Source organism: Suricata suricatta, chromosome 10, assembly GCF_006229205.1.
Source record: "Suricata suricatta isolate VVHF042 chromosome 10, meerkat_22Aug2017_6uvM2_HiC, whole genome shotgun sequence".
In the NCBI taxonomy this organism is placed as follows: Eukaryota; Metazoa; Chordata; class Mammalia; order Carnivora; family Herpestidae; genus Suricata; species Suricata suricatta.
The window spans coordinates 125,443,173-125,467,689 of record NC_043709.1 but is presented as its reverse complement, the minus strand read 5'-3'; the positions used below and the strand labels follow the sequence as shown (position 1 = coordinate 125,467,689).

The following is a 24,517-nucleotide window of genomic DNA, read 5'->3' as shown; positions in this document are numbered from 1 at the left end:
GCAGTATCACACACATTGTGTCATCAGGCCGATCAATAGTTTCCAAAGTCATTTCCTTTCTTGTTCTCTCATCGGAGAAGCAAAGTAGGAGCAAGTAGACATTGAGCTCAGGGTCACAGATCTGGTGATGAAGTCCCTGGACCTCCATGTTCATTCCTCACCTGCCACTGTGGGTTGAAGACGTGGCTCCTATGAGAAAGGGGAGGACCCTGGAGTTCTGTGGGTATGGAGAGCTCACTGGGAGAAAGTTCTACTGCTCCCAGGCTGGCGTGTACTTCCTTCCATTCCCCCAGGGGTCACTGAGATGAACAGCTGAAATTTCCCTATTGCTGTGGGTACCTGGTTAGGCCTTTTAAAAGATACTTCCTGCTAATAATGAACTCTGAGACTATTGGAAGTTTACTGGTTAGCATCAGAGGGCTGAGCTGTAAGTCTGGCATACAAGGCTTCTCTAACTGCAGAGGAAGACCATCTTTGAGAAACGGGACAAAGAGCCCGAAAACGGCCTCTTGGGGCACCTGGGGGGCTCAGTCGATTAAGCATCAGACTCTTGATTTCAGCTTAGGTCATGATCTCTTGGTTCAGGGGATTGAGTCCTGCATCGGGCTCTGCACTGACAGTGTGGAGCCTGCCTGGGATTATCTCTCTCTGCCCCTTCCCTGCTCAAGCGTGTTTTCTAAGTAAACAAACATTAAAAAAAAAAAAAAAAAAAAGAAAACCAACATCTGCTTCTTGGGTTACTCAAGAGAACTTCAATGCAAAAACCTGGCACAGGGTCGAAGATCTCAAAACAGCTAATGTACTAAACTCAGGGTGAAATACGCTTTGTCTTTTCTCCTTTCACAGGTGTGTTTGGGGGGGGTCCGCCCCCAAGAGGCATCAGCAGTGGGGTTCAGGAGGGCTGCCAAGGTCTCCACCCCTCACCACCCATTCCCCAGCAGTGCAGAGGAGGCGATCCATGTTGTAAGGTTTTGACCTCCAACTCTAGCAATCAGAGGGCAAAATGCGGACACCCACCCACGGTTTCAAGCTAAAGCATGAGTCAAAACACTTTGGCCCTGTTTCTTTTGACCTAATTGGGCTTCCAATCCCTGTGCCAATGTCCATCATCGCCCGGAAAGCTGTGGAATGCTCCCATCATGTCTAACAACAACAAAAAACACTCTACTCTGTGCCCATTCACCCCAGAAAATGACCAAAAAAGGGGTCAGGAAGAAGGCTTCACAGAGAAGAAAAACGTGTTATGAAGGACAAAGTGACAGCTATTCAGGAAGAGCCCCGACCTGAAGCTGATTTATGAGTTGAGAGATTGTTTCCTTTTCTCCTGTTTTCTTACTATCTTTCTCTTCCCTCCCACTGGGGCCCAGGTCTCTCTTCTGCCCACGCCAGGCAAAGAGAAACTCCAAACAGACAAAGTAAGACAGATAAGGGAGCAATCAGGATCCAAGGGAAGCCAGGGTCCGGCCACCTCCTCACCTCCCGAGGACCCACGTGATGGGGGAAAATGTCCCAGGGGCCGAGGCTGCTCTCCCTCCGTAGGTCTGTATCCCATCGGCCGAGCCAGCAGGCTCCTGAGAAACAAGACCCGTCTAGATGGGGCTCCTAACCAGAGGGCTAAGACGGAGGAGGGCTTGTCGGGGGGGAAGGCAAGGCAGCCTGGCAGACGGAGGCGGCGGTGGAGGAGGGGGCCGAGTGTTGATCCGAGCAGTGTGTGAACCAAGGAGACGTCACCCTCCCACCCACCAGAATGCACCTGTGTGTCTGCACCGGGGCGGGGCCGATCTCCCTTGGAGGATGGCTGGGTCCCAAGGCCTGAGGGTCCCGGTCTACCTCAGGGAAATGGCTAGGTGGTGGTTTTTTATTTTTTTTATTTTTTTTTTTTTAAAGGAACTGGCAGTTGGAAAAGCCTGGAGGGTTTTCACAGCAATTATCTTAAACAGTTAGATGGTGTCTATTAATTGCCAACCAGTTGCTTCACCGCCCCCCCCCCCCGCCTCCCCCCCTCGCTCTCAAAAACAATATGCCACTGTTTAAACACCATAAAGGGCTTGACAGCTTGTTCCTAGGAGAGGTTCCTGAGGTTCAAAAGCACGCTTGGAATTGCTCAAAAGGGCCCTACCTGGCCTCAGTAAAGGGCTTGAGGGGCTGTGGCTGGGCCGGAGCCCCTTGACCAAGTTGCATGGAATGTGTCCTCTGGAAAAGCCTGCCTCCTTCCTGCCTCCTGCCTCCGAAGGCGAAGTGGGTAGCTGCGAACATCTCAGGGAGTGGGGGGTGGGGCACGGCGCCGCCCGCACCCATCGAATTCCTGATCCCTAAACGAGGAGGCCCAGACATGGGCCCGCGTGCACCCTCAGGCGAGCCTCCATCCCCGGGCAAGGTCTGGTCTTTGCAAAGACCATACCCAGGATCCCAGAAAGGGACTTACCTTACTCTGCTTTCTGTCCAGATAGAACTGGTGTTGGCTGATGGCCATAGCCCAGATGGACTTGATCAATGCTGGGCACGCGTACCACGTATGCACTGCGATGCCACTGTGTCCAAACGTCCTCCTGGTCACCGAAGCCCTGGGACAGCAAGAATCAGAAGATTCAGCCACATTTATGACAAGAGATTCCAGTGATGGGCTGACAGCTTTTACCGAGAACCCTGTGGGATCTAAAAGCACCAGCATAAAGGGGACAGGTGAACGAGGGCATGCACACACGCATACGCACACCCCCCCCACACACACAGAAACTAGCTAGCAAAGTCCAGTTTTTTAATGTAATAAAAATTGTATGCATCTAAGGTGTACAACAGGATTTGATACACAGTGAAATGATGACTACAGTCAAGCTAATGATCATTCTTCACATATTTGTGTCACAAGAGCATTGGGAATCTCTTAGTTCATTCCCAATATTCAGTGCACATCATTAACTACAGTCCTCGCGCTGTACCTTAGGCCTATTCGTCCTACACAACTACAGCTTTGTACCTCTGACCAACATCTCCCTACTTCCTCTGTCCCATGGCCCAAGTCACCACCTTCCACTCTCTGCTTCTACTCTTTGACTTTTTTAATATTTCTTCAGGTTTGAGAGAAAGAGCATGAGCAGGGGTGAGGGAAAGAGAGAAGGGACATAGGATCTGCCATGACAGCAGTGACCCGGACACAGGGCTCCAACTCACCAACTGTGAGATCATGACCCGATTCCAAGTCTGACATTCAACCCACTGAGCCACCCAGGTGCCCCTATGCTTTCTTTTTAGATTCCACGTATTCATGAGATCATGCAGTTCTTTCCTTTCTGTGTCTGGCTTCTTCATTTGAGCATCACGTTCTCCATGTGCATCCACACTGTTGCCAATGGCAAGGCTCCATGCTTCCCCATGGCTGAATAATATTCCATTGTATTTACACACTTGCCACAGTTTCTTTATCCACTCATCCCTCGATGAACACTTAGATTGTGCCCCCATTTTGGCGATCATGAATAATGCTCATCTCGTGATTTACTGGCTCCGTAAGATTCAGAATCTACCCAAACTTCTGTCTTCTCTGGGATAAGATGGGTCATTCGAGGTCACTGGACAGTCTTTTCTGAGCTTCAGCACTTGGCACTAGGCCAAGACAAACTTGAGAAACAGGAAGAGCCTCTGACAATGTCCTTTATTAAACAGAAGGCAATGCTGCCTGTGGTGATGGGTGAGTAAATTCCATCCTACCACCACGGGCCACAGCCTGTGCCAAGTCCCTAAGGCGTCCGCACTTCTTATGCTCCTCTAACTCCATGCTCCTTGAAAGAGTGGTCATCCTTCCCAAATTTATTCAGAGGACACGCAGGGTAGAGAGAATCAGGAGCGGGAAGGCGGAATGGAGCCCAGCCAATCTCCTCCACACACACATTTACGGAGGAGACAGGGCCCATCCGTGTATAGAGAGAGGCAATTCGGTCTTAAACATAAAATGTGAGGGGCACATGGATGGCTTATTCAGTTAAGCATCCGATTTGGGCTCAGGTCATGATCTCACAGTTCAGGAGTTCAAGCCTCATCAGGCTCTCTGCTGTGAGCACAGAGCCTACTTTGGATCCTCTGTTCTCTTTCTCTCTGCCCCTCCCCTGCACACTCTTCCTCTTTCAAAATAAACACTAAACAATCAGAATCCAAGTGGGAAAGATGGATCCCAGTGGAATTCACCGCATCAGTGGTGCAGGGAGAACAAAAAAGGTTCTAGGATGCTTTCAGCAAAGTGTGCTCCAGAGGGTAGGCAGTGGGTTTGCAAATGAAACTGGAGAACATGTGTTTGCATGCATGTGTGTGTGTGCGCACAGTTGCACACGAACGTGCAAGACAAGGTGCTGGGGTGGGGGCTGGGGTATCCCACGTTAACATCAGAAGAACAAAGCGTGTTCTCAAGTTGAAGATCTCTAATGCGGAAGATTTTCCCCTGGGAGAAAATTTAGAGCTGCTTCCCCATCATTTCACCTGAGGGGCACAGAAGGACTTCTCCAGAGCCGCTTTTAGGGAACAGCTCAGCCCTGCTGGTCAGTTAATGCTACGGATTCTAGGCACGCTAGTCCTCGCTTTGGTTAAAGGGTAGGAGGAAATGCCAGCTCGTGAGACGGCATGCAGTTGAAAATAATCGAAAAGGAGCCGGGGAGAGAGAGTTGGGAGGGATATGCCCCACGGATCTCTGTAGAAATACCTGTGATCGAAACTGCCCACTTAGGCCTCTAGGCCAATGGCTGCTCCTGGGAGCAGGCACAACCGTTTCTCCCGGAAAAGCGGAGAAAGGGTGAGCGTGTCCGCAGGCTCACTAGGCCTGGGAGGTGCTGCAGAAGCAGCCGCACACAGGGAGTTTCTCCTGCTGCATTATTCATCTATCTCTTCCCAGCATCTCTCCCTTCGGGCTCTTCCCACCCCAGCGACTTTTCTGTTTTGCCTAAACCTCAGAAAGGGAGTATGTGCTAAGCCCTGAGAACCAGAGACCATGGGGATCGAGCTAGGGGCGCGTGTGCAGGGGCCCACCTCTCCCGTCTCCTTCTGTGGTCCGTGCAGGGCGCATCGACTCAGGACGTACCCTCTGCCCAGCGCAGACCACGTCCCTGTCTGGGTCCCACCGACGGCCTCTTCAGGGAAGGAGTCTTTTCCTTACTTGCTTCTGACTCCCTTCCTGGCTGGAACCACCTCAACATCAAGTCCTTCAGCCTCGAGTTCCCTGCTCCAAATACGTGCGCCAACAGCAGTGGGCGAGGCGTTTCAGAGAAGGAGCCCCCGGCCCTGGGAAGGGCGTTTACTGTCCCAGGAGGCAGGAGGCGCGGACAGCCCTTGCTCTGCCGGGAAACCCAGCAGCTAACCCAGAGCCACCTGCGTGGCTCGTGTCGGTGTCCATGTGGAACAGGGGTCTTCAGAGCTTGGGTTTCCACCTCTGACATCAGGGCAGACGCCTCCCTGGCTACCCCCTCCCTGCCTGCCTCTAGGGTAGCAAAGTGTGGTTTCCCTCTGGAAGGCGCGATCACACTCCTCCCTCCCTCCTCTCTCTTCAGAGCCTCAGAGGCGCAGCGCGAAGCCTCTCCTTCTGAGAAGCTCTCTCGAGCAGGCTGGCTTCTCCACCCTCAGTATTCATGGCCTGTGCCGTTCAGCACTCGATTCCCAGTGTTTTGCGTCCAGCGGAGCCATAAAGCCTGTGAGTCTTCAAGCCAGACTCCCCAGGTTCAAGTCCTTCCTGCACCACTTAGCTTTTTGTAATCGACACCAGGTTACTTTGTTTCCCACAGGTGCAACAGGAAACTAAAAATACTGATTTCCTGGGATTACAGGGACGACCCTGAGATAACATGTCCAAGGGTCTAGAACAGAGCCTGCCCATGGTCAACCATAAATATCTAGTTCTTTCTCTTGCCTTTCTCTCCAGCGGGGCTACCCTTTCTGGTCCCTGTCTCAGGGCAAAGGACTGCTTTCTGTAGCCCAGAATGTCTGAAACAGGCTCAAAGTCTGTAATAGTCACGTGTGAGGTTTGGACCCTTTGGGAGAGGGAGGGCCATTTAGTATTACATCACGGACAAGGTGACAGACTCAGGAAACACACACACACCCCCATCAAGGGTGTGTCCGAGGTGTCTGACTTAGCAGACAGGGTGCACAGCCCCTTAGACTACCCAGTCCCGTTTTCATCCTGCCAGACAGCCCCTCTCTGCATGTGACCCACTGGGACACCCTTCAGTTTACTCTTTTTCAGACATAACGGGGTGAGGGTGAGAGAACCTAACTCTGGCCTGAGGGAGGTCACCCGGAGCAGAAGCAGCGCATTTTTTCTTGCGGGGAGGCTTCCTCTCAGTGTCTGTCCTGCCCCCGCGTGGCCTGCACAAACGGACCCCCGCTCTGCAGAGGCTGGGTCTCAGAGACACTTGGCGGGACCCTGAGAAAGGCCAGGCGAGTCATCACTCTGCTCATGTCGGGGCCTTCCCGACTGTGCAGACTGGCTCTCTGAAATGTCCTCCCCGCTGTTCTCGTGGAGGGGGGCGTGGGCTGAGGGAGTGGCTGTTTCAGGGAGATTACACCCTGTCACCCCTGCTGGGTTATCGCTGGTGGCAGGAGCGGAGTCACAGCACACGCTCAGCCCTCTGACTTGGGGGGGGGTGGCAGCATCTTGCCCCAAGAGCTCTCTGGAAGGCAAAGTGCCTTGTTTTGGGGCTCAGAAGCTCTGGGTGAGGGGAGCTGGGCCAAGTCCTCCTTGGCTGGGCAAGGCCGGGGTATCGCTGGCATCTACAAGCCCCTACTGCCTTCCTGGAGACCCCTTCTTGGAAATCCATCTTGGGACTTACTGAAAGCAATTTATCCTTAGGTGTCAGGCCTGTTGAGTTCTGCTGCCGTTTCTGGGCTGCCTCTAAGGCTAGCACTGCCAGCAGACAAAGAGGACAAGCAGCCCCTAAGTGCGGCTGAGAACCTTCCACGCAGGGGCTTGCTGCATTCCAAACGGGACCCTATTGTTTGGCATCCGACTTCCAGAGCACTGATGTTTCTACACAGGCATTCCCCGGGCCACAAGGTGGGGTTGAGAGAAACCCACTGTGTCTCCTGCACAGGCACCCACAACACTGACACCCTGAAACCTTACAGCTCACGGAGGGAGTCAATGTAACCTAACTGCTTTGGGTGCAAATCCCTTTTGTTGCTGTCTTCCTGGGAGCACCCTCAGAAGCTCTGAACAAGCCATCCTTCAGCCTCTTCCTCTGGCCAGAGCTCTCTAGAAGGACCCAGCCCACTGCCCAGTTTACTGTGCCGTGGGTCACTGAGTGTTAGCCACCTTCCCTAAAACGCCCGGGCACATGCACAGCCAACTCCACCCGTGGGAACACCAAACACGTGCAGCCAGGCGCCTTGACCACCGAATCGCCAATTTCTCCGCGCCTGCGTGCACGCGCACACACCACGCACCCTCCACTCCTCCGCCTCTAGCTACGTGTTAAGCACAAAACAAAGCTTCACTCGCTGTCAGATGTGAATATCCTCCCCCGACCAACGGTCCCCTCCCTCCCCTCCCCCAAATGAACAATGACAGTACAAACACGGGAACTTAAAGTACCACCACTCCCGGAAGGAAAGGACTTTCGTGGCTTACCTGCGGGGGTCATGAACTTCCACGGAAAACTTCTTTTCTCGGAAATACAGGTTTTCCAGCTGCCTCCATTGGAAGATCTGGACAGAAAACAACGCGGTTTACGTTCAGAAGCCGTCGGCTCAGGGCGGCAGTCCTCAACTACAGCTGGCAGCTTCCTTATCAAGGCGCAGACCACACAGTTTGCACCTCCTCCGCCTCCTGCTGCACACCCGCGCGCGCGCACACACGCGCACACACACACACACACACACACACACACACACACACACACACGCCGCTCTCCAACTCAAAACCCGGCAACGTGGGTGTGGATTTTCCTGCAGGTTCCTTAACAGGAACAAAACAAGTTCTTTTCAAGTTGTTCCCCTCCGCTCCGCCCTTTGTTGCAGTCCCAGCTCCGCAGACTTTTCCCTCCAAAGGGAGGGGAGCGGAGGGGAGGGCGGCGGCGGAGGGGGGGCAGGGGAGCGCTCAGAGCGGAGCGGGGGCCATCGGCGCGCCTCGCTGAGCCCTCTCCCTCTCCCTCCAGTGCTGAAATGGGAAGGCGGTCAAATTCCCAGCCTCCCATCGGGATTCCACTTCCTGCCCACTAATGTGTAAGCGCTCGGACTCGCCCTGGTGAGTCGGCTCCGGGAAGCTTCTCTGTGAAGGGCGGGGGCGCCGGAGCCTTAGGTTCGGGGTGGGCAACTGGAGATAACAACACGCGCCCGTCAGGCCCCAGCTTCTTGCCGGCGGCACAAAGACCATCCGGAGTCCCGCTGCCGGCGGCCAGGAGAGGAGAGGCGAGGGGAGTTGGGGCAGTTCCCCAACGCGGGAGGGACTGGGCGCCTGCCGCTGCCCTGGGCCCTGGCAGGCACAGCTCCTTCCCCCGGGGGAGGAGGGAGCCCTGTTCACTACGGGCGGACTGCAGGGTCTGGGAGTAATTAGGGCAGCAGTGATCTGGAGGGCCTTCCTTTCATCCGAAGAAAAAGTTCATTACCCTCTGGTCAGTGTCACAAGAGGTTAAAGTTTCGCGAACACGCATTTTTATTTATGTTACCTATGCTTACATTCCACGCCTCTACTGCAGCCACTGCTATAGAGTTAGAATTTGAGCTGATTTTGCCCAGAAAAAGAGCGTAGAACAGGAATCCTGTGCTTCTCCTTTACCCTGGGAGCGGCTGATTCCTCCCTGGGGTCTTCCCTTTGCTCCATGCACAGAGGCCTAGGGTTTTTAGGGTCTCATCCTCCACCTAGAGTCCTTGGAGCGGGCTTCCTGAGGCTCGCTGACCTGCTCACGGGTTTCTCCTGCCCTCCCAGACCCAGACATGCTAGCTAGTCAGGGCTTGGCCAAAGGACTCCACCCCTTGTCAGACTGGGCTGGAATAAAAAAAAAAAACGGTTTCTAGAATGGCTGCATTCTTTTCTCTCCACAACCTGCTCGGCAGAATTGTACAATCATTTGGTCTGCACAATAGGGAGAGGGCCTCTCCTCTTCCTACTCTTTGGTCCACAAAGACTATGTCACTCTGAAGCCCAAGGGAAACTGTACTTTTTCCTTTGGCGTCCGTTCGAGAGGGAAGAGAGACATTTCAAGGAAAGCAAGGGACCCGGTGCCATACCTTGGCTCACATGGCTTGGCGTGAGGTCACGGAGGAAATGCCACCTTGAGTAGAGCCCATTACCCAGGTCACAGATCTGAGTCTCACTCTTGCTATTGGATGCTCTACTAATAAGCTCAGTGAAACGACACCTGAAGTTCCTCTCTGCTCACCCTCCCCCCACATTCTTGTTGTTAGACATTTATAGACACTTCACCTGAACTCACAGACGCCGGACACGGACCTCCTGATCTGGAGGTAGAACACAGGACAAAGCGGCCAGACACGCACGCCTGGGGTCTGACTGCATCTGTATGAATACGGGGTCCCCTACATCCAAGATGTCTGACCTTAAGCAAGTGACAGCCATTTCCTTTAGCGTCAGTTTCTACATCTGTAAAATGGCAATAATTCCCCTCTCTGTCCTCGGCTGGGCAGCTCTTGGGGCTCTAACGTGCCCACCGTGCATCGGACAGGCAGACTTCCAGGGGCTTTCTCCTCATGGTCAGGACCAAAGAAAGCAAACGTGGTGCTTTCAAATGCCGTCGTCCCCTTCTTTTGTTGAAGCCCCCCCCCCCCCACTGGGTGGGGAGCCCCAGAGCCAACGCTCGGAGGCACCTCCGAGCTCCCACTCCTGGAAAAACAGAAAGCAAGCAGAGCCTCCCCAGAGACCTTTCCAGATGCTGCTGCTGTGGAGGGCCTCACCTCCGTCCGTGCTGCCAATGGGCCCAAATCTAACCCCGTGGGCTCAGCTGCGGACCCTCTGTCCCCAGCTCCCGGCACGGGCCCTGGTGGCCTGGCATGGGGCATATTCCTAGGATGGAGACATTTGTAGACCTCTCCTGACAGGGGGCAGAGCAGGAGCTTTCCCTCAGGTTGGCTCTAAGCAGGGAGGGTACGCACATCAAACACCAGGGAGGGCGAGAGGGAGTTGAAAGGATAGACAGGTTTTTTTTATTAGGACCCAATTGCACTGGGACATGAGCAGGGTCCCAGGAGCCCATGAGAAGGTGCTCATGTGGGAACACGAGCCCGGTCCTTTTTGTCTCATGTATGGCAGAGGGGAAGGGTGGGGGGCTGGCGTATGAGGGCAGCTAAGCATCTCCCTGCCTCCCCTGTGCAGCCAGGCAACTGTTGGCCACTAGGGCCTACACCGCTTGCTGTAAGCACACTGTCCCCTCACGGAGGGCTGGGAGGTTCGGGCCCCAGCCCACTAAACCCTCCACGGTAAGGCTCCCAGAGTACCAGCAGCAAGCCAACAGAGGATGCCCCACTTTGCTTCCTCTTTGTAAACGGGGTGCACTGGACTGAGGTCCTGGCGTTGGAGGCAGCCCCAGACTGGCCGCGTCACTTCACGACAGCCTCTCTGGCTTGGGGCAGCCGTCCTAGCCCAGGTAGCAGTTAAAGCTGTCCAAGCGCTCTGCAAATCCACATACAGACACATCGGGCACACACAGGACAGCCGTGACGGCTTGGCTCGCTCCCCCGGATTCTACAGGACCTCCGCGGCCAATCAGGCTCACGGAGCTAATTAGAAGCCACCATGCTGGTTTATCAATAATCAAAGGATTCATAAATTAATACCTATTAAACCAAGGCCTCTCTGATGCACCTCACCTGGGCATCTTTAAGGCTCTACAGACATGCCTTCTTTGATCTTTTAGCACTGCCCCCCAAGAAGGAGGAGCCCGAAATTCACTTCTTGGGGAAAGTGAGGCCCAGAGAACTCAGGGGAAACTAATTGCCTCAGGCCTCACCCACACAGCAAGTCAGGGAAGGAACCAGAAACCAGAGTCAAGGGCACCTGGCCCATTGCTCTGTGCTCTTTCCACATGGGCCCACCAATTAGTGGAAAGAGCGCTTACTCGCTAATGGCTGGTTAACTTTACGAGCAGAATTATTTTTACAAATGAGCACCAACGTCACTAAGCAGGAAGTATAAAACCCAATCTTGCTAGTTCTGCACAATGGCTTTCCGTTCCCTTTTGGCTGTCAATGATGACCAGTATTCTTTCTTTCCCCTCTTAGACACCTGGATTCCCCTGGTTTTCTCCAGAGATGCCTCAGTACTTTGCAGCCTCCAGCCAAGGACTAACAAAGAGAAGCCTAATTAAGAACAGCCTCAGTGAGTTGGGCTTGTCCTGAAAACCAAAATTCGGAAAAACTGCCCAGAAAGTGGTGTGAGACAGGATCTATCCCCATGGTGGGGGCCCGTGGCTGGTCCCAGGTGTCGATTTGTAGTTTCTGCCCCAGACATGGGATCCCCAAGGGACTATGGGTCTGCCTCTTCTACTTTCTGGATCTTACTCGACTCATGTGGAAAACAGGAGTTGGGAAACATTGATCCAGAGAGAGCAAACACGAGTGGCTAATAAATAACCGCCTTTAGGCAACAGGACGCACTATACACCATGAGCAGACCTGGGAAACTGGATCCTATTAGCTGGTCTGTGGATTCCCACATCCTCTGGATTGCTGAAGGTCAGGGCAGAAAAGGGCTAATGTCTGCCCCCATGCCCTGTTCCTTGTGAGTGGGGGGAGGCACGCAGGGACACGTGTTAATGGAGTGCCGGAACAGCACACGGGGTGGTGGGCAAGCTCTTGGAATGATGCAGAAAGAAAAGCCTGACAGGAAGCTCACTTTAATGGCTCAGATTCTTGACCAGGACTTCAAGGAGCCTATCTTCCTCCCGTCCCTGAGGCTGAGTCACCAAGCCTCTTCATGACCTCTGAGTAACTTCCTGCTTCTTCTGGGGGGTGGGGAGGGCCCACTATACAGAATCCCAGGAGCCTTCTGGTCCAGCCTCCTCCTTCCATAGAGAAAGCAAGCCCCATGGAGAGAGGTTAGGGAATTGGCAGAGGTTACAGAAGTAACTGAGGTTGGGACCCATCCTGTGACTAGGTTGTCCTAGGCTCTAACCTACCACAAAGACCTGATGATGAGAGAGAAGAAAGTTGTTGCAAGCCAAGGGGTAAGGGAATGATTGCTTCTTCAACAGCTCCTGGCAATCCCAGCATCTTGCATGCTTTCCAAACCCCAGCAGAGAGCTCTCTTACAAAAAGAATTAGACTCACAGCCAGGAATAACCTCCAAGCTCAGAAGGAAACAAGGAAACTCACTTCCTTGTTTCATTTCAGCTTTGTTCACCTTCTAGAAATAGGGCTGTCACTCACAACTTGGTGGGTAGACACCATATGCCAGGATTTTTAATTGCAGTTGCATAAGCATTCAGTCTATTTTACTTCATGCTTCAAGAAGAAAGCAGCAAGTCCCTGGGGCTTTAGGTCACCTCGAATCCCTACCCCCTTTCCAATCTTTGAAGTAGCGGGGTCTACTTTGCGCCAACCCACGCTGATAGGAAACAGGAAGGACAGGATCCTAGTGCATGTTTACATTCGTCAGGAGCTTACAATCTAGTTCGGAAGAAAAGCTGCACATAAAGTAGACTGTCTAGCAATGACGCACCAATTAACTTGATCATGGAGTTCAAAGTCATCTATAGTTTCTCTATTAGACTTCTAGAACTATAGTTTTATTATACTTTATTAAGATAGGTTTCAGGATTTTGCCTCAGATGCCCCATATTCATGCCCATTATTTTATTCTTCACTGTTTCAGTTTGTCACTTTTAGGGGCAAGAACTCTGGCTTGGAAGTCAAGAGGCCTCGGTATCGTCCTGACTACACGCCCCTCTGCACCTTAGGTTCCTCTCCTATAAAAGGAGGTGTGCGTATGTGCACGCATGGGCATTCCTACATCCTATGCGTGGGGTGAAGGCCCACACTGGAAATCCAACGAGTGTCCTACTGCTACTCGCTGGAGTTTAAAAATAAAATTGCTAGTCTTAGACACCCCCTTCTTCCAGGAGGCCATCCAGAAGAATACTGATAAAAGCATGATTTCAAAGCCATCCTGTCTACCACTTCCTGTTTGCATATTTGCCAATTTCTTTGGGTCCTCATTTTGTCATCCTTCAAATACTACGACTACCAAGTTTTGTTTTTTTCATAGAGCTATTGTATTAATAGATATAAATGGTGCCCAGGACATAGCACTCAAAAAATAGCTAGCATTATGTTCTCTCCCCTCCACCATTTACACACCAGAACACTTATTAGTCTAAAGTACCAGTTATATAACTTTGCAAAAAAGATGGCTTATATGGTACCATGGACATTCTTACTGTTTTCTCTTACTTGGATTTTCCATAATGCAAGCCTAAGCCTAACCTGGGCTCCTGTTCATTGCATTTCAGTTGATGTTTGCTGGTCTCTTAGGGCTCCTTGGCTCCAATTATTAACCGGCCAACTCCCCACCCAGGTCCACTGCAATTCTGACCAGAGTCAGCTTGGACTATTCACCTACGATGATTTCTCATCTCATAACAGTAACTCTGGGAAGAAAGCATCAGTATTACACGGAATGGAATGGGCTGTGCTGGGAACCGAATCAGGCCTCCTAAGATGGGCAAGCCACGTGCACAGCTAATTAGCTTACGAAGTGAAGAGGAGGATGGCCTTTGTTACCTGCCCTGAAGGAGGGCTCCCTGACATCTATTTTCTCCCCACCAAGCCACATACCCAGCAAGGAAAACAATGGCCAATTTTTCTCAGCAGCCAGACCTAATGGAATCAAGATGCTCCACCGGCTGGCGGCCCACTCCTTGCTGTCAGAGGACACAAGCTCTAAATTGATTTGGTTAATTCAGTGACAGATGCTCCGAGCACCAGGCCTTGACCCCTTAATGGATGACCTCTCTTTAACCCATCAGAAACCTCTTAGTTTCCTTTGGCTTAAGAGTCATTACTTGGTCAAAAGAGAGATAAAGGGTCAATAAGCACTTCCAGGCCCCCGTAGAAAACAGGCCACGTTGATTCCCTCCCTCTTCCCCCCACCGCCACTGCACGTCATTTCCTTTTATTTTTCTCCCTGGAGAGCATCCCTGTTTTCTTATGTGGACTTTGGCCTTTCTTATAGAAAGATCTTAGAAGGCACCTGGGTGGCTCAGTCGGTTAAGCGACCGACTTCAGCTCAGGTCACGATCTCATGGTCTGTGGGTTCGAGCCCCACATCGGGCTCTGTGCTGACAGCTCGGAGCCTGGAGCCTGCTTCGGAGTCTGTATTTCCCTCTCTCTCTGGCCCTCCCCTGCTCGCTTGCACTCTCTCTCAAAGTGAATAAACATCAAAAAAAAAAAAAAGATCTTACCATGAAGTTTGGCAAATGTAAAAACTTTCAAGAGAAGCTGAAAGGGCTTTTCCCTTATCCTTGGCCTCCTGGAGAAGCTCGCCCCTCCTCAGAGCTCCTCTGGGGAGCCTAGGAAGGTTACTGCTGACTGGAGAAGCTGGCCGGGTCAGTGACTAGTTAGACCTGGGTCTAGCTTTGTGGGTCCCCCCCCCCAAGCAGTGAATACTTTGGTCCAGTTCTGTGCAGCTCCCTTCTGAGGCTGATGGTGGGGGGTTGGATTAAATAGGAGGTGGGGATTAATGAGCACACCTGTCCCAGGGAGCACAGGGTGGATTATCGAAGGGCTGAATTACAACACTGCACACCTGAAATGAATATTCCACTGTAGGTTACCTGCAATTAAAATAAAATCTCAAAAAAAAGGAAATAACCTTCAAGGCTGATCACACCTGGCATGCCTCGTGTCAAAAAGATGCTTCAAAGAAGAAATTAATTGGAGAGACTCAGCACATCCAGAGGGAAAACTAAGACGGGCCATTGTCCCCTGTAATGCCAAGGACTTTCCGCTTGGACCCCCATGAAGGCTTTTTGTTTGGATTACTTTGGGAGGCAGACTTTGGGTGGAAAACCGGTAGTTTTTAATTCTGGGGGGAGAAGGGACAGCAGTTATCAGTCCTTTATGGCTGGTGGCTCTATCCAGGTGTGTGGCATCACCATGACACCTCGTGTCCCTGGGGGAGGCCATCCAACTCCAAGGAAGGTGGGGACAGAATGGAGACAGGTTGGTAAGCAGCTCTCCACGGAAAGAAAGGTATAGACTCTCATCACTAAAACCTGGTTTAATCAAGACAAAAACAAAAAGCCCAAACGACAATCCTTTACTGTTAAAAAAAAAAATTACTAAGGCAGCAAGGGTTCTTTGGGAATAATTACTTAAGAGCAGCTTGTGAGCACTTTAAAACACCTAGTGCTTCACGAATTGGCTGGACCCCTGGGGTTGGGAAGGTCTTGCAGACCATTGGTTTTTGCGGGTGCCATGGGAGAGGCAGGCCGCCCGCTGCTGGGGCTCAGGCGTGAGCTCCGGGCTCTCCTGGCTGGAGGGGTCTCAGAGCAGCGGCCCAGCGGGCACCGGACCAGGGGCTGGCAGCCTGCCTCTCCAGCCAGGGTGCAGCAGAGAACACTTGTGGGCTTGCTGGCTGCCCTAGCAGCGGGGACAGGAGCCAGCAGCGGGGGAGGCCGGGACTGCCCCATTTCCGCCAGACGGTCTGCTGGGGGGGTCCCGCCCCACGCCTGGACGGAAGCATGGAGGGGCCAGTGTCCCGCAGGACTTTGGGGACCTCTCCCTCTCGATCTTCTTGCAGGAGAGGTTTTGTTTCCGTGCCACATTGTTCCTTCCCAGAAAGAAGCGGGAAGAGAGAGGTTTCCTAGGGACTCTCGAATTTGTCTTTCCAGAAGGACTGGTCCTATTTAAAACTCTGCTTTTATCCCCTCTTCCTTAGATTCTGAAGTGGGCAGGTCACTCTGGACACTTGTCAGTTTGGGGGAGTAAGGGCGGGGAGCAGAGGAGGAAACCCAGACGTGGACCCAGCACTCAGCTCTCACCCAGGCTCTCTCACCAGAGCTCTCGCTGCCCCCAGCCCGGGCTAGGTCCCCGAGGACACCCACATATGTACTTCTATCATCCATCCTGTACTCCAACGGTCTTTCACTTCAAGGTCCTATCAGACTAGAAGCCTCCTGAAGGCACTTTCTTGGCACCTAGCACAATGCCCAGGGTGTATTATGCTGAGTGAGTGAGGAAAGAGCTTTAGGAGGTAGGTATTCTGGCAGCCAAGTTCAGAGAGGTTAAGTCACTTTCTCAAAGCCACAGAGCTGATCAATGATGGGAGCTGGTATCTGAATGCTTATCCGCCTGCACAAAATTCAGGCAACGCCCACATCACAAGGAGCCCCAGCGGGGGTTAATGAGTAAATGTCTCACCTCCAGGAGCTAGGGCAACAGGGAAGTGGCAGTGAGGGCCAGCCAAGAACCGCAACCCAGGAACCACAGCCCTTCCCCCTCTGGCAGCCGGGGTCTGAGCTAAACTCGATTCCACAGGGAATGGGGGGGGGGGGGAGTTTACGGTTGGTCTCAGGCTGGAATTCTCCAGACCTGGAGGGGCTCCCAGGGCCCTTTCTGCCTACAAACTGCCTCAACTGGCTTCAGGCTCTTAGGGAGGCTCCAGTGAGGTCTTCCACCTTCCCCGCAGGTGCGCCCACGGAGCCCCAGGGAGCTGGGCGGGAGGGCCTCCCCACACGGATCTTTCTGGCTGTGCCAGTATTGGGTGTCGCTCAGGTCCGCGGTATCAGGAAGGGGAGGTTAACTGCGTTTCCCCCTAGAATCATGCTCAGTCGCAACAAGAAGATCTCGCAGAGCTCCCTTGTTTGTGCCTGGCTCACCTTCTGCCTCCCTTCCTCCTGCTCGTAAGGGCGCCTCTCCCCGGGATGCTTAACCCGTTCCTGACAGGAGCGCCGCATTTATCCTCATGGCCACCACACATGTCCCTGTGGGAGCCTCACAACCGTGGGGTGGGGGGCACAACCCGCTACTATTCAGCTGTTTTTATTCGTTTGGCAACTACTGAGTATCTACTGTGCGTCAGGCACTGTGCTGGGCAGCAGACCTATGGCACGAAAATTTATATATTATAGAATAATATGCTACTATGTAATACATATATGAAAGAATCCATACATTTTTGTAAGGGGGGGCAAATACATAAGAAAACTACCCAGTTAAGAAGTCAAAGGAAAATCGGTTTCAAGGACAAACAAAGAAGAGAGGACATGGGTTGCCACGGTCAGTAAGGTGGTTGGGGAAGCCGAAGGAACACTGGAGTCTTTTCAGAAGGAAACTGGGGCCCAAGCCACACGCCTTATGAGGGAATAGGGCCAATGCCAAGAGCCAAGGCACCACTTGCGTGCGTGGGTTTGCTACATGAATGCAGGCAATGTGGAAGGAAACCTCAGAAGACAATGGGACAGCCTTCACGGCAGAGAGGAACGCAGTCCTGATTCAGGCTACAACACGAATGGCCGAGGCAAACCTTGTATGTGGAAGAGGCCAGACTCCAAAGGACACAGAGTCTAGGATTCTATTCCCGGGAACAGTCTGGAGCAGGCAAAGCCACAGGCTCAGGGTGCCGAGGGCCTGGGGGGAGGAGATGGGGAGGGACCCAGAGCTCCCCTGGGGTTTGCCCAGGCTCTTAACTGGCACATCGTCATCTGGATTAATCACGAATCACAAGATGCTCTTTGGTGAAAACTAACTCCTTGAAAGGAGCCAGGAATCCAGGATAAAAGCCCCCTAACCCCTCTCCCCGCCCCCAGTGGTGTTCCTTCACCCTAAGGAGCACTCCTGACCCGTCGGAAGGGTCCCTGGCCAGAGCCCTCCCTCGGATCTGCTGTGGTGGCCTCTCTGGATACCTGATCTCCCCGCGCCCGACAGCTCTGGGTGGAGGCATCTCCCAGGGACGGTCTCCAGGGCGGCAGGACCCGCCGTCTTTCCCGGAGCTGGCTGGTGAGAAATCTGGTTTTTTAAAAGGGCTTTCACAGCCCACAGCTGCAGGCATCAAGTCGATGCTGACTTAAAGATCCACAAGTGTGCGCGCACGCAGAGGCAATTCTCGCAGCCGGGGCCCCTAATGCCTGTCACCGCTAGGGCTGGGTTCTGGTCTCCAGGCAAACAAGAGGCCTGGAGAGTCGGGCCTCCACAGCCCGTGGCTTCCTGCCTTCCTGAGAAAAGTTCTGAACAGAAACACTCAGCACAAGGAGGCTAAGTGTGCTGTCGTTCGGGGCGGGGGGAGTCCATGGACCACATTGGATGGTAGGAAGTACTTTCTAGAACAATTATAGGGATTAGTGAGGAGAATCGAAAAGCCTCATGTAGCCATCAGAAACACCTGCTGGCGATGCTGGAAAGAACAGGCTGGTGGCTGGTCCAGGATGTCACTGGCCAGGGCTCTCTGGAGTCTCCCCAGCTTGGCTCCACACAGGTTTGTGATGGGCTGTGCTCTGTGGGCTGAATCAGGCACGGAGCATGAAAGCGGAAGCATTCGCTGAGGCCAATGGGAAAGTAGTAAACAGGCCACCCAGTGGCAGAGGCCAAAAAATGGGTAAAGAACAGATCGGACAGGCCTTGCTTTGCTGCCAACAGCCCTGCTTGGTCTGATGTCATGGTGTGACTGGCCACCAGGGCCATCTTCCACTGCCCAACGTGTCCTGGTGCTGATACTAAAATCCCATGGTCCCAAAAATACAAATACTCTAGGTTTCCATTTCCATGAAACTCACAGAAACACGAAGTAGAACACTGGGTCCCAGGGCCTGGGGGTTGTGTGTGTGTGTGTGTGCATGCATGTATGTGCAGGTGGTTGTTTGGTGGGGGGGGGGTACAGAGTTTCAGGCTTGAGAAAGTTCTGGAAATTGATCACACAACCATGGGGACATACTTAATACCAACGAGTTGGACAGGCCTCATAGTTTAGAAAACCCCAAAACGCCTCAGCCTCAACTGGGGTATAAGATGTTTAGAAAAGTGGAAACTGAGGGGAGGGGGAGAGAGCTCTTGTGAGCCTCCCCTGCCCGGGGAGGGAAATGGAGGAAGTCTGCAGCAAACCTGCTCGAGAGAGCGTTCAGGAGGGTCACTGGGAGAACTTGATGGGCGCCTCCCCAAGTTAGGGGACCCCCAAACTGCTCTAGAAATCAAAACGATGAGCAGCGGGCTGGCCAGGTGAGCGGGAGAGAGGAGAAGATTGAACTTGAAGTCAAGTTTGGAGCTTTGGTTATTAGGACTCTAAGCTAATTTTGCTAGCTAAATGACCATGAGACTTCGTATTTATTTCTTGGGCATGACCAGGCAAGTCACAGAACTCTCCTGGTTTTTTATCTAGGAAAGAACATATATATATACTTTTTTTATTAAATTTTTTTTAATGTTTACTTTTGAGAGAGACGGAGTGTGAGCAGGGGAGGGGCAGAAAGAAAGGGAGACACAGAATCCAAAGCAGGCTCTGGGTTCCGAGCTGTCAGCACGAAGCGAGATGCGGGGCTCAAGCCGACAGACCATAGGTTCCTGACCCGAGCTGAAGTTGCACGCTTCACCAACTGAGCCACCCAGGCGCCTCGGGAAGGACACATTTCTAGAAAACCGTATGAGATAAGGGAGCTCGGCCTTTTGAGTCAATGTTCTCATTAGACTAGCAAAGTCTTCGGGTTTGAAGCCAGTGAAACCAAATCGGTTCCCAAGTTACCCCTGGCTCGGGGCTCCTTTTGGGGGGGGTGGGGCTACCGGATGCCCTTCTGCGGAGGTTTGGGGTCCAACAGTAGCGTTCGGTTTTGATGTGCTTCTTGAAATTGCATCCAAGGCCGGTGGGGCTCCCTGACTAATGGGACTCTGTTTCTGTCACTTATTTAGAAGCCGGTCAGCCTCAAGGGGGCTGCTAGCCTGTCTGGTTGGGTGTTTATTTGTGTCTTATAAATACCTAATGGTTGTGTCTGACCCCTGCTCTCCATGCCACCAACGTGGCTGTTGATATGGCCTTCCTTGTGCTGTCACACGTGCTGGCCCGCGTGGGGAGGACAAGAAGGACCAGGTGCTGCTGTGGGAAGTTGCTGACCACCCCCCAACCCCCCCCCCCACGCATCACAAAAGGGATGGGCGTGTCATTCAGGGAGAATAGCTCATCTCATTGGGTCTGTCTCTGGCTCTGTCTAAACCGGACAACAGTCAGACAGCTAGGGGTTCACCTGCTTAGAAATAGGCATTTTTGGTGCCGGGGTGGCTCGGTCAGGTAAGCGTGGTGCTTCGGCTCAGGTCATGATCTCACAGTTTGTGGGTTCAAGCTCCACGTCAGGCTCTGTGCTGACAACTCGGAGCCTGGAGCTTGCTTCGGATTCTGTCTCCCTCTCTCTCTCTTTCTCTGCCCCTCCCCAGCTTGTGCTCTGTCTCTCAAAAATAAACATTAAAAGACATTTTTTAAAAAAGGACATTTTCTCTACCACTTTTTTGGGCAAATGTTCCTTTTCTTCTTTCCTTTTCTGAGTGGCTCCTTCCTGGCTATACAATGAGCGTGCCTCTTGCTTCACTCTCCTTAGTGATTTTCTAGTTTCTAGATTGTCTCCACCCAGGAGGCCTGACTATCCGTATCAACCACCTTGCTGCTGCGGAAACGGGAGGCCCAGGGAAGTGCCTGCCTTGCAGCGCTGCAGTTAGGACTGAGGGGCCATGACTACCAGACCAGGTACCTTACCACTACCGATAAGGGTAGTGGGTGGGAGCAGGAACATGGCACCAAAGGGTTCTGCCAGGCCTCCTGGAGGCTAATGCCTGAAACCAGTGCCCCAGCGACCATTCGGGTGGGATCTTCAGAGCCAAGTGCACCTGACTCCAAGAGGCACCGCCAGGCAGATCAGTTACTCCCAGAGAGATTTGCACCCGCGTCTCCTAAAGGAATAACTACATTTCTCTTCTGCACGTCTGCACGTCCCCCACGTGACCGCTTCTTTCTAAGGATTATCTACCTGGATGGGACAGTGCTTTTATTTTCTGCTCACAGACCTCATCTTCTTCAAAAGTGACAGCCTGATGCCAGAGTGAATATTGTGGGGACGGCTCCAACAAGAACGCAACAAGAGGCAGACTGGCGTCCTTGGCGTTGTGGATAACTCAGGACGAGGTTCCAGAATGGCCTTCACGGCATTTGTGGGAACGGAAGGACCTTGGGTTCCCAGATCCAACGACCAAGAAAAAAAAAAATCGGTCCTCTTAACAAAGGGATAGTGTTTGCTCTCCCTGGCGATTCTGCCTCTCATGCTCAGCATAAAAGAGACGAACGATATTTGCTATGTCAAGGGCAACAGCATTTGGAGAGAAGCAATAAAACTCTGAGATGGAAACATTCAAGATGGAGACAATCAGACAAGGGCTCCGGGTTCAGGGTCTCCATTTCATGGACATAAAAAGACAGGCACAGAGGAAATGGGTGATCACATAACTTTTTTGAATATGCTGGGAACAAGTGAATTAACAGCATCAACATTCTTGGCTAGTGGAGATTTTGAGATTCACTGTGGACCACTGGCTTACATTTTCTTTTTGATAGAACTGCCCCAGGGGGGAGTTTGACTTTAACTCACATGAGACTATCTTCACAACAACGAGGTAGGATCACAAAGGAAGTTCCTTGTTGCCTGTCTGTAGAACGGGAGTCTGCAAACCATGTGCTGCATCTGAATCCTCTCAAGGGCTTGTGAAAATAGACAGCAAGTCCCACCCTCTGAGGATCTGAAATCCCCACATGTCCGGTGGGGACATGGAGCGTGCATTTCGAATATGTCACCAGGTGATGTGGAGGCTGCTGGTCCACGGCCACACTCTGAGAACCATGCGGTAAAAGCTACAGGGCTGGGGCGCCTGGATGGCTCAGTCGGTTAAGCATCAGACTTCAGCTCAGGTCATGATCTCATGGTTCCTGAGTTCGAGCCCTGTGCTAGGCTCTGTGCTGACAGTGCAGAGCTTGCTTGGGATTCTCTCTCTGCCCCTCTCCTGCTCATATGTACTCTCTCTCAAAAATACGTTAAAAAAAAAAAAAAGCTATGTTGATAAAGTGACTGGCCTCTTGGTTGGGACTGTAGAACTTACCCATCTCCTAGAATCCCTCTCTGCTGCAGGGAGCCGCCTTGCCCAACTCTACAACGAAGGTCACTTGCATCTAGTGATTGGATGATGCTGGGTTAGGCTCGGCCCCCCTTCCCAAGGGGTGTTCCCTGCTCCACAGGCTCTGATGGTATCCAAGGACTCCCCCGCGCCCCCCAGGCTACAGAGCTTTGTCCAGACTGCATCCTACTCAGCGCCCCTCTCTGCATGCTCCTCCTCCTTCCCCTTCCCCACTAGAGTTAATCCAAAGTACTTCCTGCAGATTCTCCTGTTTCCCAGGGGGGATTGATGTGCCACTTCTTACAGAGAGTCACTTAAATGTCATCTCCTTGGAGAGACCACCCCTGACCACCCATTCCTCCACTCTTCCATGCTGACTTCTTGTCTTCCTAGAACTGAATACTCTGACGTCATACGTGGAAGATGGACTTGACAAGGTCTTCTGACCTTCCTCCATGCGCTGTAAGCTCTGTGAGTACAGGGATCTCTCGGGTTCGCTGTGACATGTGTAGGGCCCGGAGCAGCGCTTGGTCCACGACAGGCACTTCTCACATGGGGACCAGTTTCTGGAAGGGATCTCAGATTGACATCCTAAAGCTCCAGTACCGTGCTTTTCAGTGACTGCAATTCTTGTCCAGCAGGAGAGCCCGGGGTGCCTATTCCAGAGAATTCAGCCACACCCAGTATGATGCTCTGGGAAAGGCACCTTGACTTTCTGGGACTGCAATTGCTTTTTTCCCCTTTGCCTTGGGGAATTAAAGATGGTAACTCACCCCACCCCCATTTCCCCTCCGGCAGGCCTGCTCCTCTGCTTAGAGACAGGCCCCCCTTGCTGATCTGTGGCCAGGACCTGTCACTCACAGCCCCCTGCACCCTTCTGGGTCTGCATGGAGGGAGATCTGTGGACTGGTGGGAGGCAACTGGAGGAGGCCCTCTGATCCAACAGTGGGAAAGAACAAAGGCTGCAAGAAGCTAAGAATGCTGAATGCATCGAGTGGGGTTCTTTCCCAACGTGGTGCTCAGGGTGTGGCTTCCAAAAGGGATCCCGGGGGTGGAATGAGGGAGGCACCCACCCAGGGCCTGCCAAGGCGGAGGGCTCAGCAGCCCGACGATGAGTCAAGTGCGTCCAAACAGAAGCAGAACAGAGTAAGTCGGCAGGGCACTTAACGGAGTGCTTATGACTGAATAATTGGAGCTGGCTAACTCTGCTGGGAGACAGTTCACAGTTAATGGAATATTTCCTGTAAATATTATCTTCTCTTCCTGTCTCATCATCAGAAATCTTTACTAATCTGGGGAGGTGACAGTAATGCATCAGTTCCCTGAGCTAAAGCCCCTGCTTCCGAAATGCTCTGGGGAGCCGTCGAAATCTACAGTGGCTGCTCAGGGGATGGGGGGCAGACCATTTACTCTGGTTCCTTCTCCTAATGTCTCAGAGGGGACCCTGCAGCGCTCCTAATTGTACATCTAAGTGTACATAAAGGCGCCCCTAATTGCACATCAGATAAATAAGTAAATGCCGGCTGCCGAATACGTACCAAGGAGCCCACTGCCATTCATCCCCAGTGGGCAGAGATCGGTAGATGGGGGCTGCTGAGTGGGTTGCAGCCACACAGGATGATTAACTGATATTGAAGACTCTTCCTAGGGAGGTTTTTGGAGTCACGTGTTTCATACTCTGTCCCCTAATGCTTGCAGCCACAGCCCGCAGGGGAGATTTGCTCGCACCTTCTTGGCGCCCCTTGCGGAAAGCCTGGTCTCCTGTAATTTAGGATGGCTTCTGATAATTCCACTGCTGGAGTGTCCACGGGTCTGAAGAGTGCCAACTGCAGCGGTGTGGCAGAGAAGCGACTCGGCGTGGCACTGGCGGGAGCGGAGTCCTGAGCAGGGGGTCACGTCCCAACACCTCTGGTCCTCGTGCTTCTGGGAAGGGACAGACTGTCTCAGAGCTCCGGCTTTCGGACTTTCTCAGCTTTGCTCTAAGGAGCGCAAGGTCCTCCTCGCAACAAGAGATCCCTGCGTGATGGGTTTCATCCAGCCCGGGCATGTCTGCCCTGCGTGATGTCGCTTCTGCGAGCGTTAAGAAGCAGCGCCTGCTCAAGACCCATCGTTGAATCTTCATTCCAATGTTCCCAAGGAGGGAAGAGGAAGACCCCTTGGTTGTGTGGGTACAGGTGTCTGAAAGCCGCGGGGCAGCTGATCCGGGGCCCGTCACCTCCCACAGTCCCTTTGCACACTGGAACCCAGCTCATGTCTCTTTGGCCGTAAATGCAAACTACATGAAGCTCGAGATTTAGTTCAGGTGCCCCCATGCCAATCTGACAAGGTTTCATCCCACGCCAACGTGGGATTTGGGAGCTAGGAGAAAATGGGATAGAAGCATCTCTGCAGCGGCGAGATTCATTTTCTGATGGCCGTGACCCTCCCTCCTCTCTTCTCACCAGTACCAAAT

The 24,517-nt window shown here is 52.7% G+C and overlaps 1 protein-coding gene and 1 long non-coding RNA gene across 2 annotated transcripts in view; one reads left to right on the top strand and one right to left on the bottom strand.

Annotated features, from left to right (window-relative positions):
• FRMD4A (FERM domain containing 4A) overlaps positions 1-24,517 on the bottom strand; it is a 619,483-nt gene that overhangs the window by 55,465 nt on the left and 539,501 nt on the right. The window contains exons 15-16 of the mRNA XM_029955588.1: positions 7,607-7,683; positions 2,426-2,564 (exon numbers count right to left, since the gene is read on the bottom strand). Coding sequence (XP_029811448.1) covers positions 2,426-2,564; positions 7,607-7,683 — 216 coding nt within the window. The remainder of the gene's footprint in view (positions 1-2,425; positions 2,565-7,606; positions 7,684-24,517) is intronic.
• LOC115304961 lies at positions 8,080-14,228 on the top strand. Its single transcript, XR_003914690.1, has 3 exons — positions 8,080-8,221; positions 11,212-11,308; positions 13,505-14,228. It is a non-coding gene; the product is annotated as an uncharacterized LOC115304961 (long non-coding RNA).